Raw genomic sequence first — 13691 nt, 5'->3', positions numbered from 1 at the left:
GCACAGTATGAGAATTGCCTGCCACCAGTGAACTTGGAGGAATGAGAAGTGAAATTAGACTGTGAATCAAAGAACTTTTCTAAACTTACTCACACATTTCATACACGTGTGCCTAGAATTAGAAGGGGGTTAATTAAGATAATAGTGATGTTAAAGTGTGATCCTGTTTTCATGGATAAAGATAATTAAAAGCAACTTTTGTTTAAGTAACCATTTGTCTTGGTGAATATCTATTGCTGCTGGGTTTTGGGATCCTCTGGGCTTGTAACAGTAGCATGAGAGTACTGTTATTGGGTTCATTCAGGAGCCTTCTGGTTGTAGGGAAGAAACTGTCTTTAATCCTCTTGGTGTGTGTTTTTGTACTATTAAGCCTTCTCCGCAATGAAAGGAAGATACCATGCTGTGATGAACCTAGCAAGTATACTTTAAATGGTGCACCAAAAGAACTTGTGAGGAGCATGGGGAAATTGATGAACTTCCTTAGTTTTCAAAGGAAATTTAAAAAATCAGTGCACCTTCTTGATCCTCACATTGATGTGCTTGTCCCAGATCAGGTTATCAGACATATCTATACATAAGAACTTGAAGCTATGTATTCTTGAGTCAGTGCTATTAATGGGCCAGAGGTGTGGACTGTGCCCTCTCTCCTAACATCAATGATCATTTTCTTTGTCTTATTGCACAATACTACAAGACTTTGTCTCTTTCCCTTATTCCAACTCAAAGTTATTTGTTCTCTGGCCCACTATTATGGTGTCATTAGCAAATTTGAAGATCGAGTTCTTTAAGATGATCAGAAGGGTAAGGAAGTGGGGCAAAGTTTTTGATAAGGTTAAACTCAGGTGACCATGAAGATAAGCTGAAAACAAAATATCCGGCAATTGGAATCAAATGGAGTGAGAACACAAACAAAACAATTTAGGATTTATAAAATGCAGACCAGGAAGACCTGACCATCATATATTGCATCCCCATGAAAAAGAGGAGAAAAAACAACAAATGAGGTAAGCCAATATCAGATAGACAACTGATGCTGACAGATATATAAACTTTAGAACCACTGAACCATTGAATACTACAGCACAGAAAAAGGCCCCTTTGACTCTTCTCATCTGTGCTGAACCATTTTTTTTGCCTAGTCCCACTGTCCTGTACCCAGGCCATAGTCTTCCATACCTCTCCCATGCATGTACCTGTCCAAATTCTTCTTCAATTTTAAAAGTGAGCCAGTATTCACCAGTTCAGCTGGCAGCTCGTTCCTCTGTCTGCTGGAGGAATTCAGAGGGTCAAGCAGCATTCATGTGAGAAAAAGAATGGTCATTTTCAGGTCAGAACTCTTCACCAAGGCTGAGGGGAGATTGATTTTGTTTCAGATTCCAGCATCTGAAGTCTCTTGTGTCTAACATAAATTAAGTTAAATAAAGTTGAATTTAATATCAAAAGGTCATAAGATGCTCACACAAAAGATGAGATGCTATTCCTCATTTCCATTCAGCTTCATAACATCAATACAGGAGGCTACAAACAATTTGTCAAAATGAGTGTGGGATGAAGAATTAAAGTAGGAGACAGCATGACAAAATTAGGTGATCCCTTTGCAAACAAATAAATGCAAAAGGTTTCCACAATGCAATCATTCAATCTGGATTTGGTTTCTCCAATGTTGAGGATGCCACATTGTAAACACTGAAAACAGTACACTAAATTGTAAGAAATACAAGTGAATCACTGCTTCACCTGGAAAGATTGTTTGGGTCCCTGAAAGTACAAGGAAAGGAGCCTTAAGAAAGGTAGGAGTCAGGAATGGTGGGTAGAGAAAAGTGAACAAGTCGTTCCAAAATACAGGAGGAGGAGAAAGAGAAGAAGAAGAAGAAGAAGAAGGAGGAAAGATTTATCTCATGGCAAAATCTGTTTGAAGATGGTAGAAAATGTAGAGAATGATCTGTTGAATGTGGAGGCTAGTGGGGTGGATAGTGAGGAACAGAGAAATTCTGTCCTTGTTCTGTCCTGAAAGAAGGGAAGTGCGAGCAAAGGCATAGAAAATAGATAAGACTTCAAGGACTTTATCAACAATGGTAGAGAGGAACCCACGGTTCAGGAAGCTGACGAATATTTCCTTGTGCTCCCTCAGAATGGTCCGTCCACTTTCTAGAATTAGAAAATGACCAATCAATGAAACCAAAACAAGACATTTCATTGCTGCAGAAGGAAATAAAGCATGAGGATACAACACGACTTGAAGTCCAATCGTGGATTTCAGGTGAAATTAAAGATAGAATTAAATCAAGGGAAAGAATTATAAAGTTGCCAGAAGAACCAGTGAGCCTAAGGATTGTAATATATGAGAATTTAGCATTCTACTTTTCCATCATCTGACCTAACACTCTGGTTCCCATTCACCTTGATTTGATCAATCTATGAGCAAGTTAAAGTCCTCCAATAACAACATCAAATATAACTTGGTTTATTGACTGTGCAGCTATAATGTTATTATTTGGTGGCCTATAGACAACTCTCACTGATTTCCCTCCTTACTATTCATAATCTCTATCCAGGTGAACTCAACAAAGGGACTATATTAGACCATCACTACAAATGTAATCAGAATAGGACATTCCTGAACACAATACATTCAGGATGGAAAACAAATAAAAAGAGGGTCAGGACCTGTCATAGTATTGAATTAAAGTTATTGTTATAGTTCTGCAGAGTGACAATGTGCAAGATTTAAAGATCATAACTCCTCACTACAGCACTGAAAGGGGTCATTATGTGGTGAGTGCTCACTAAACTGCAAGAAACAGAGGATTAAAAAATTTTACATAAAACAACTATCACAGTTTCTATGTCCACAAATAGTAATTAATGGCTGAATGTCTGTAGCACATTCTATTTCTCTTCATACTATCATCCTGTTGGCCTGTTACTGGTAGCTGGGAAAATTATGAAATAGAAGAAATTATATCAAGAAACTTGTATAGTAATACAATTGAGGAGAGACGTGAATTTATGAAATGGAAATTTTGTTTGAAAATCTATTAGACCTCTTTGGTAATACATCTCGGAGAGTATATGAGGGGGAACTAGCGGAAGTGATGTCTTTGAATTTTCAAAAGGCTTTTGATAAGGTCCAACAGAGGCTGGAGAACAAGGCATCATAATTTCATATGAAAGAGAAAAATACTAGAATGGGCCCTGGGGACCATGCTCCACTGACCATTGACTGCTCAACCATTGAGGTCATCAAAAGTATCAAATTCCTTGGAATGCACTTGATGGAGGGTCTCATCTGGTCCCTTAACACCAACTCCATAGCCAGGAAAGCTCAGCAGCACCTCTACTTCCTGCAAAGGCTAAGGAAAGTTCATCTCCCACCCTCCATCCTCACTACATTCTACAGAGGATGTATTGAGAGCATCCTGTGCCATTGTATCACTGCCTGCTTTGGAAGCTGTACCACCTCGATCCGCAAGACCCTGCAGAAGATAGTGAAATCAGCAGAATGGATCATTGGGGGTTCTCTTCCTACCATGAAGGAAATCTACAACACTCAATGCAAGCAAAAGGCTATAAATATTGTGAAGGGTTCCACACATCCCTTAAATTGTTCTCCCTTCTGACTTGACTGAGAGTTGGTTAACAAAGCAAAACAACAAATTATGCCTTTTCAGTTGAGGGTTACCATAGGGATCAATGCTTCAGACCAACAATTCACCATCGATATCAGCAATAAAATTAACATTTCCATTTTTAGATCCCACAAAACTATGTGGAAAAGTGGACAGATATGTGAATACAGAGAAGCTTCAAGGGGATATCGAAAAGTTGAGTAAGTGGGCAAAAACATGGCAGTTGGGATATAAATTATAAAAATGTGAGATTACCCACTTTGGTAAAAGGCAGGGTGGTAGGACAGCATTGCACTGGCATAGGAGCTTTGAACTAAGGGCCAGTCTCAAAGTCAAGTCACCTTTATTTATCATTCGTATCATGTTCGCACAGTAAAGACAAGATAGCATTTCTCCAGGACCACGGAGCATATTTACATAAATATAAGTTAGAATAAAAGTTAAACATATTAAAATATTAAGATGTATACAGTAACAGTCCACAGTATCTCATCTATAAGTGTCTGGGAGTTCAGGAGTCTGAAGGCTTGGAGGAAAAAGCAGTTGCTCAAATCTGGATGCAAGGGCCCGAGTGCTGCAGTACCTCCTACTAGAAGGCAGAAGGGAGAACAGTTTACATAAGGGGTGTGTGGAGTCCTTCACAATGTTTATTGCCTTTTGCCTGCATCGAGTGTTGTTAATGTCCTTCATGGTAGGAAGAGAGCCCTCGTTGATCTTTTCCACTGACTTCACTATCCTGTGCAGGGTCTTGCAGTCCAAGGAGGCAGAGCTTCCAAATCAGGCGGTGATACAGTTGTACAGGATGCTCTTGATACATCCTCTTGTAGTATGTGGTGAGGATGGCAATGGGAGATGAATTTTCCTCAGCCTTCACAGGAAGTAAAGGCACTGCTGTGTTTTCTTGGCTATGGAGCTTGTGATTCAAAGGGAAATGACTGAATTGAGGAGAAATGTTTTCATCTTGAGGTTGGAATCTTTGGAATTCTCTATCTCAAAGATTGTAACGGCTGTCTTCAATTGCATTCTTAAGAGCTTATGCTAGATTTTCAGATGTTCATGGATAAATGAATAATTATGAAAATGGTGTCAAGTTAGAAAATTACCAATGATATTTTTGAATGGCAGAGCAGACTCGAGGTGCTAAACGCTCTACTCCTGCTCTTATTTTTGATGTTCTTAAGAAACATGTTTTTGTACATCAAAAAATGATTTCAACTTCTCCATGCGTATATGGTCCATACCAAATTTTAGAATTTGCTTCCCAAAGATAAATTATGTGAGTTGATACCAAGATACTGAAAAGGGCACCAAAGAAAAGGTTTTCATAAGTTAATATTTTGGAAAAAAAGATTCGTAGGCCATATTATTAAGTTGTCTTTATTTAACAGAAATAAGTAATAGTGGCAACTAGAATTTATATTTCTGTGAATGGCAAGGAATTACACTAACAAGGCAAGAATTTAACACAAGGCTTTATTTGCATAAAAAAAAGACAAAATGACCAAAATGAAAATGAACAATGTAGCTTAATAATGTTACCAAATAACTTGTTCTCTCCCTTGCTAAAGATACTTTTGTGAGAGGAAATATTGATTAATCTTATTTTTTTTCATGAAGTCCTTAAGTGAAATTACTGAAAATATTTTCCCAAAGTTGCATGTCTGCTCTCAGAACACAAAGTATTGAAGTAACCATAGGAAAGATATTGGTAAATCTACATCCAAGTTTGCAGAAGTGATGTTTCAGAGCAATGTAAAAGAGATTGGGGTGTAGGGGTGGAAGGGACAAAAACAATTCATTCATTAACATTGGTGTATATGAAGCCCATTTCATTACATTTGTAGTGGGATTATTTTATATTTTAATTATACAGCGAATTAAGATTTTAAAATCCTACAATTTCTATGATACTAATCTTTACTATTTTAACCATTTTCCTACCTTTAACTATTGTACTGCTATAAATTTTCTAGTTTTCAATATTAAATATTTCTGGGTTTTTTTCTTAATTAATTACGAAAGCCTAATTAGTCAAAATTAGGTGCTTTCCCAGATTAACTCAAACACAAATCCATTAATTTAAACAAACTGAAGTGTTTCAACAAATCTACTTTCAAGTTAAAAGTAATCCTTCTATTTTTAAGATTAATTCATATTGAATTAAATGTCAAAAAAGTTTTACCTTTATGATCTGCATCATCGAGATTCAAATGCATCCTCTTCTGGCATTCTGAGCAGCTCATTAGAAATCTGGTCACTGCCTCGCGTGGTAAAAAGGCATAGGTCTCCGATATCTAAGGTTAATCACAAAAGTAATAGAAAAATATTTTGGAAAGGCAGATTATCATTTTTAATCATCCAAATATAATTCAAAATGTTCTAAAATTGAAACTCCCCATAATGAACTTCTGCAACACAGCATTGTTTCTACCAAACTGCATTAAAAAAAAAACAGATCTTTGAAATGTTTCCTTCCATATAGAAACTCCATGCCCTTTATAACATGGAAAAGAAAACTAACTTAGGAAAACATTCCCCGTCTACCTATACACAAATTTAGTAGGCATCATGAAGATGTATCCACATCTTTCAATAATAGCTTTCAACAAATAGAATACCAATTGTGAGTTGTGTACATTTTTTAATATCCAGAATAGACTGCTTTCTCAATCAATGTGATTATTTGTAGAGTGAATGGAGGCTTTTCATTTAGAATAATAAACAGGAGGCATATTGCTCACTGAAAATGAATATTTCATTGGATCAACAGAAACACATTGCAACAAAAACAATGCTTTTATGCAAAAAGAAAATTATGAGAAGCTTCAAAGGCTCCACTTATTATTAACCTTTAAAACTGAACTGACATAGGACCAAGAAAAAAGGCAAAAATAAAGGGAAGGATAATAAGTTCCAGGATCACTCAAGGACAGAAGCATCTTATGATTCACAACTCTGAAGTCAAGATGTTATTTGGAGGCAAACAAGAAAAACTGCAGATGCAGGTTATGCAAAATCCATAGAAAGTAAAATGTTCAATTTCAAGGCACCATTGTCCAGGTGAGAATGGTACCTTGGAACTGCACAACCTCCAAGCTGATACAACCACATTTGAGACCATAGCCTTCAGAATACTCCTTACACAAGTCATTCCTGTTCTGCAAGGATTCTGCTTCAGGATAAGACAAAGTTCTGCATTTTTACTCTGGTCATTCTGCCACTGTGGTTAGACAGGAATGTCAAGGTATGGACAGGTAATGGCAAGTGAAAGCAATTAGTTTACACTGGCATTTGATCACCTTACCAAGGCATACTTCCATTGAAATTGTGCAACCATTTTAAATTTAGGAGCAACATTTACACTTTCAGCAGTCGTGACTAAATAAAAAATGTCTTTTAAGGCCTAGAGTTCTGACATCGAGCACATGAATAGATCAGAAGGCGCACATATTAAAGTGCACATTATGAGAGGAAATGGAAAATGGCACCCTTAAATGTGCTAAGTCATAGCAATTTGAATCATGACAAATGCTGCGACCAAACTGAACCTGCATGAATAGACTAGGGTCACAACACATCCAGGTTCAGAACTGTGACTTAGGAACCACTTAATTTTTAAGCCATAGTTCTTTCAATTGGTGTGGTAACCCTCAAGGCAACGGGCAGGTAGAGAAGAAGAACTCCACAATATGGAAAGCTACTCTCATAGCACTCAAAACAAAATGTCTTCCTCTGGTTCTATCACCACCATCAGCCCGACAACACTTTTACCTCACAGCTCCCCAACTTCCGATTCCTGTGATGACCTATTGTCGGCACCACTAACCAACTTGACACCCAATCACTTGTCTCCACTAACTAATTCATCTCCCAATCCTGCTCTTCACTTTTGTCCTAAAGTTGATCTGAAACATCAACCCTCAACACCTTCATTTTCGCCAGACCCAACAACACTGACCTCTGCACCCACTTCATCAATCTACTGTCCAAGTTTCACCACCTCTGGAACTGAGATGATCCAGACGTCACATCAAGCCGGCAGAGAGACTCAATTTGTAATCTTAACTACCTTTAATTTAGTATTTACCTTAATCTTAGTCTGTCGCGGCCGGCTTTCATTTCAAAGGAGGGGTGAATGCGGTGATCCTTCGTATTGCTTGCTTGTAAGTAGAAGTAGCCACTTGTAGATGCTTGTTGCTGGCTCTTTGTGAAGACTGGCACTGTAGGCTAACCTATATATGTGTCCTGATCTCTGCTCTTTGTTCAGTATGTGACTAGCCTTGTGGATGGCTAGCATTGCAGTGTTCTTGCTAATAAAAGCCTACATTATTCATTTGACTCAATTCTTGTAAATTATTGACTGCAACTCAATTGGCAATTAAATCAAAGTTACTGCAGTTGAGGGGGTGTTGCCTTGTGAAAGATTTAGACAGATATGTTCTGGTTGAGCTCTCCATGAAAAGTAATAAATAGATGGTCAAAATGTGAAAATCAAGATTATTTCATCAAAAATGGATAAAACTAGCACAAAGAAACCAAGGCAGCTGAGAACCAAGATTGAAGAAGCTCCTATTCAACTGGGAACATCAGGTGAAAGTCCAAAAGGGAGTGGTCCAGAACAAGGTAAAACTGGGAAGTCAGGTCAAGATTTGAGCATCATCCTGGAAAAAATGGAGAATTTGAGTAACCGATTTGTGTGTTGAAATGGTGCTGAGAGATATGATGGAGAAAATGACTTAAGTAAAAGATATTGTTGAAGATGATGGAGAGAATGGGTCAAGCAGAGTTTGAATTGATGAAAATGCATGAAAAGCTTGAGGCTTTGGAAAAAAAGTGCCAAAGAATGAGATTTGGATAAACAAGGACTGCTTGACAAAATTGATTATATGGAGAACCTTAGTGGGCGAAATAATATCTGAATTATTGAACTAAAGGAAGGAATTAAGGGAAGAGATCCAGTGAACTTTTTTTCAATAACTTTGGAGAATATGTTTGGAGAAGACAAATTTGGAGAAAAACTGCATATCGAAAGAGCTCACTAAACACTCAGACCCAGAAGAGCCAGCAATCAGAACCAAGGCTAGTTCTGGTGAGACATTTAAGCTACTGAGAATGGGAGATAAATCTGCCAGCAGCTTATGATTATTCTTTCAAAATTTTAGCCCGACCTTGATTAAACAATTTGAAGATGTGAAAAGACAACTACTTGTAAAAAACTTGAAAAACTCATTGATATATCCCGTGATGTTGAAGGTCGAAGTGGAGGAAGGAAACCGGCAATTTTTCAAGAACAAGAACGAGGTGAAAGATTCTTGGTGAAGTTTATAAAGAAAAAAAGATCAAGGTTTCTGAGGGAGAGGATTGTGAAAATATTTATAATGGAACTAAGTAAAAGTATTAAAAGTTGTACTTTTTTTATTTTTGTTAAACTGTCTTGTATTTATTGTTTGAAAGTAAAGTGTGTAGAATTGCTCATGGAGACCTCAGTAAAAGGAAAAAAAAAATCTGGGGAAAAGGAGTAGCAGGGTGCAACTCCAGTCTAAGGGGAAGAATGGCATTTGGAAAGGACTAGCATAAAAAGATGGCACCAAAGGAAGGGGTTCTTCCTCCTCCAAAGATTCCGTGGGCTTTTATTTTTAAAAGGCTTTCGGGCTGTTACAGGGCATTACATCACAGTTGAGGCAGGGACAATGTGTGTTTTTCTTAAAAGGGAAGGGTCACTTCATTATTTAAAGATCCAAAAAGATTTTACTGTTTACAAATAATATTGTTTTTAATAAGAATATGAATATAACATTAAAATTAACAGGTCGGTAAAGAGAAAAGTCTTGAGATCCCAAAACAAAAATTAAGGCAGATATAGTCTTTTTACAAGAAACACATCTTACCAAATTAGAACATGTAATATTAAAAAGAGAATTGGTGGGGAAAGTAATATCATCTTCATTTGGATCAAAAGCAATAGGTGGAGCAATTTTAATTAATAAAAATATACCAATAGTTATAGAAGAGACATTAACCAATCAACCTGGAATATTTGTAATGGCCACTGCAAAATTTATGCAGAATCATGGATGTTTATGTACATTTACACCCCAAATTATGATAATCATATCCTTTATGAACGATATCTTTTTTTAAAAACCGCAGGGGAAAGACAAAATACATTAATAGGAAATTTCAATTGTTATGTAGCACCAATATTGGACAAATCAGCGAGAACAATAAGAAGGGTGAAACTGCAAAAATAACATTTTCATTTATGAAGGATTTAAATTTAATTGATATGAATAGGCAGATCAACCCCTTAGAAAGAGACTACTCATTCTATTCAAGGGTACATGACTCAAAGACAAGTGATGACTTATTTTTAATGTATGCCCAGTTACAAAGCCAAGTAGTAAAAACAGAGTACTTGGAAAGACTTTTATCAGACCACTCTCCGTTAACGTTAACTATTACAATAATGGAAAATCAAAAAAGATGGTGCCTTAATGCTACATTATTAAATAGGAATTTTTTTTGTAAATTTATTTTTTCTTTCTTTGGCTTGGCTTCGCGGACGAAGATTTATGGAGGGGGTAAAAAGTCCACGTCAGCTGCAGGCTCGTTTGTGGCTGACAAGTCCGATGCGGGACAGGCAGACACGATTGCAGCGGTTGCAGGGGAAAATTGGTGGGTTGGGGTTGGGTGTTGGGTTTTTCCTCCTTTGCCTTTTGTCAGTGAGGTGGGCTCTGCGGTCTTCTTCAAAGGAGGTTGCTGCCCGCCAAACTGTGAGGCGCCAAGATGCACGGTTTGAGGCGATATCAGCCCACTGGCGGTGGTCAATGTGGCAGGCACCAAGAGATTTCTTTAGGCAGTCCTTGTACCTTTTCTTTGGTGCACCTCTGTCACGGTGGCCAGTGGAGAGCTCGCCATATAACACGATCTTGGGAAGGCGATGGTCCTCCATTCTGGAGACGTGACCCATCCAGCGCAGCTGGATCTTCAGCAGCGTGGACTCGATGCTATCGACCTCTGCCATCTCGAGTACTTCGACGTTAGGGATGTAAGCGCTCCAATGGATGTTGAGGATGGAGCGGAGACAACGCTGGTGGAAGCGTTCTAGGAGCCGTAGGTGGTGCCGGTAGAGGACCCATGATTCGGAGCCGAACAGGAGTGTGGGTATGACAATGGCTCTGTATACGCTTATCTTTGTGAGGTTTTTCAGTTGGTTGTTTTTCCAGACTCTTTTGTGTAGTCTTCCAAAGGCGCTATTTGCCTTGGCGAGTCTGTTGTCTATCTCATTGTCGATCCTTGCATCTGTTGAAATGGTGCAGCCGAGATAGGTTTTTATTTATTAAGGGACAGATATAAATATTTTGTGAAAACAAGCTTTCTTGCACTGACAAAAATTTTCTAATAAATTAAAGCTTATTTGAGTGGACAAATTATTTCTTATACTAAAAATCTTAAGAGAGAAAATGCAAGAGACTTAGGGTCAAGAGAATGATATAACAAAATTCGAAAAAGAATATCAGATATCAGGAACACAAGAAAAATATAGAATATGAGAAACATATTTTAATTTTCTGAATATTGATTGGAAAACCCATTCCACAAAAGGGCTGGATGGGTTGGAGTTTGTAAAATGTGTGCAGGATAGCATTTTACATCAATACGTGGAGATACCAACTAGAGAGGGAGCTGTGTTGGATTTACTGTTGGGGAATAAGATGGGTCAGGTGACAGAGGTATGTGTGGGGGAGCACTTCAGGTCCAGTGATCATGGTGCCATTAGCTTCAAGGTAATTATGGAAAAGGATAGGTCTGGGCCCAGAGTTGAGATTTTTGAGTGGGGAAAAGCTAGGTTTGAGGAGATGTGAAAGGATTTACAAGGGGTGGATTTGGGACAATTTGTTCTCTGGGAAGGATATAATAGAGAAATGGAGGGTCTTTTAAAGGAGAGATTTTAAGAGTACAAAATCTTTATAAACCTGTTAGGTTGAAAGGTAAGGTCAAAAGTTTGAGAGAGCCATGGTTCTCAAGAGATATTGGAAACTTGGTTCGAAAAAAGGAGTTCTACAATAAATATAAGAAACAGGGTAAAAAGGAGATGTTTGGGTACTATATTGAATGTAAAAAGAATCTTAAGAAAGAAATTAGAAAAGCTAAAAGAAGGTATGAGGTGGCTATAGCAAGCAGGGTGAAAATAAATCCAAAGGGTTTCTACAAATATGTAAATAGCAAAAGGAAAGTGAGAGACAAAATTGGTCCAAAAGAGAATCAGAAAGGACAAATGCATGTGGAGCCAAAAGAGATGGGGGGAGGTCTTGAACAATTTATTTTCCTCAGTATTTACTGAGTAGGGTAAAGGAAGCAAAGGGGGTATATATGGAGACTATAGCATTTAAGAAAGAGGTAGTACTGGAGCTTTTGAAACATATAAAGGTGGATATAAATCTCCAGGTCCTGACAGGATTTTCCCCAGGACTTGAGAGAAGTTAGTGAGGAAATAGCAGAGGCTCTGGCAGTGATTTTTCAAATGTCATTAGAGACGGGTATAGTGCTGGAGGATTGGCGTGTTGCTCATGTAGTTCCTTTGTTTAAAAAGGGTTCGAGGAGCAAGCCTAGCAATTATCAGCCTGTAAGTTTGACGTCTGTGGTAGGTAAATTGATGGAAAGCTTTTTTAGAGATAGTATATGTAAGTTTATGGAGGGACAAGGTCTGATCAGGGACACTCAACACGGATTTGTGTGTGGAAGGTCATGTTTGACCAAACTTGTTGAATTTTTTGAAGAGGTGACTAGGAATGTTGTTGAGGGTAGAGCAGTAGATGTTGTTTTCATGGACTTCAGTAAGATCTTCGATAAGGTTCCACATGGGAGGTTAGTTAGGAAGGCTAAGTCCTTGGGTATTAATTTGGAGATAGTCAAATGGATTCAACAGTGGCTGGAAGGAAGGTGCCAGAGACTAGTAGTGGATAGTTTATCAGGATGGAGCCCGGTGACATGCGGTGTTCCTCAGGGTTCGGTATTGGGACCACTGCTGTTTGTCATATATATTAATGATCTGGAGGATGGGGCAGTAAATTGGATTAGTAAATATGCAGATGATACTAAAATAGAGGGAATTGAGAATGATGAAGAGAGTTTTCAAAGATTGGAGAGGGATTTTAAACTGCTGAGAGGATTTACCCAAAAGATAACAGATAGAGTTTAATGCTGATAAGTGTGAGGTGCTTCATTTTGAAAAGAATAATCAAAGCAAGACATATGTGGTAAATGGGAGGGCATTGAAGAATGCAGTGGAGCAGAAAGATCTAGGAATAACGGTGCATTGTTCCCTGAAGGTAGGAGCACTTGTGGATAGGGTGGCGAAGAAGGCCTTATATAAATCAGTGCATAGAATAGAGGAGTTGGGAAGTAATGATGAAACTGTACAAGGCATTGGTGAGGCCAAATTTAGAGTACTGTGTGCAGTTCTGGTCATCGATTTATAGGAAGGATACTAACAAGATAGAGAGAGTGCAGAGATTTACAAAAATGTTGCCTGGATTTCAGCATCTGGAATACAAGGAAAGATTGAGCAAATTAGGTCTTTATTCCTTAGCATGTAGAAGGCTGAGAGGGGGTTTGATAGAGGTGTTTAAGAAAATGAGAGGGATAGATAGAGTTGATGTGGAAAGGTTTTTCCCCATTGAGAGTAGGAGAGATGGATACAAGAGATCATGGGTTGAGAGTTGACGGGCAAAGATTTAGGAGTAACATGAAAGGGAACTTCTTTACTCAGAGTGGTTACTGTGTGGAATGAGCTTCTGGGAAAGGTGGTGGAGACAGGGTCAATTTTGTCATTTAGATAAGAGTTGGATAAGTATATGGATGGGAGGGGGATGGAGGGATATGAGCAGAGTGCTGGTAAATGGGATTAGAGGAGGGTACATGGATCAGTGTAGACTAGAAGGGCCAAACTGACCCATTCTGTGCTGTGATTGTTATATGGTTATATGGTTATACAAGTGACAATAATACACTACAAACAAAAGTATTGTGAACTAGGAGAATAGGTGCATAAAGTGTTAT

At 38.1% G+C, this 13691-nt stretch overlaps 1 protein-coding gene across 9 annotated transcripts in view; it reads right to left on the bottom strand.

Moving 5' to 3' along the window:
* Positions 1-13691, bottom strand: part of LOC138755501 (nucleolar protein 4-like) — a 280199-nt gene that overhangs the window by 226047 nt on the left and 40461 nt on the right. For 8 of the 9 annotated variants that reach the window (XM_069921595.1, XM_069921586.1, XM_069921588.1 and 5 more), the window contains exon 3: positions 5812-5923. The exons of the other annotated variant lie outside the window; for it this stretch is intronic. In XM_069921595.1, the coding sequence (XP_069777696.1) occupies positions 5812-5923 (112 nt within the window). The remainder of the gene's footprint in view (positions 1-5811; positions 5924-13691) is intronic. 9 annotated transcript variants of the gene reach the window in all.

This window comes from Narcine bancroftii, chromosome 2 (assembly GCF_036971445.1).
Source record: "Narcine bancroftii isolate sNarBan1 chromosome 2, sNarBan1.hap1, whole genome shotgun sequence".
NCBI lineage: Eukaryota > Metazoa > Chordata > Chondrichthyes > Torpediniformes > Narcinidae > Narcine > Narcine bancroftii.
This window is presented reverse-complemented; position numbering and strand designations above follow the sequence as displayed.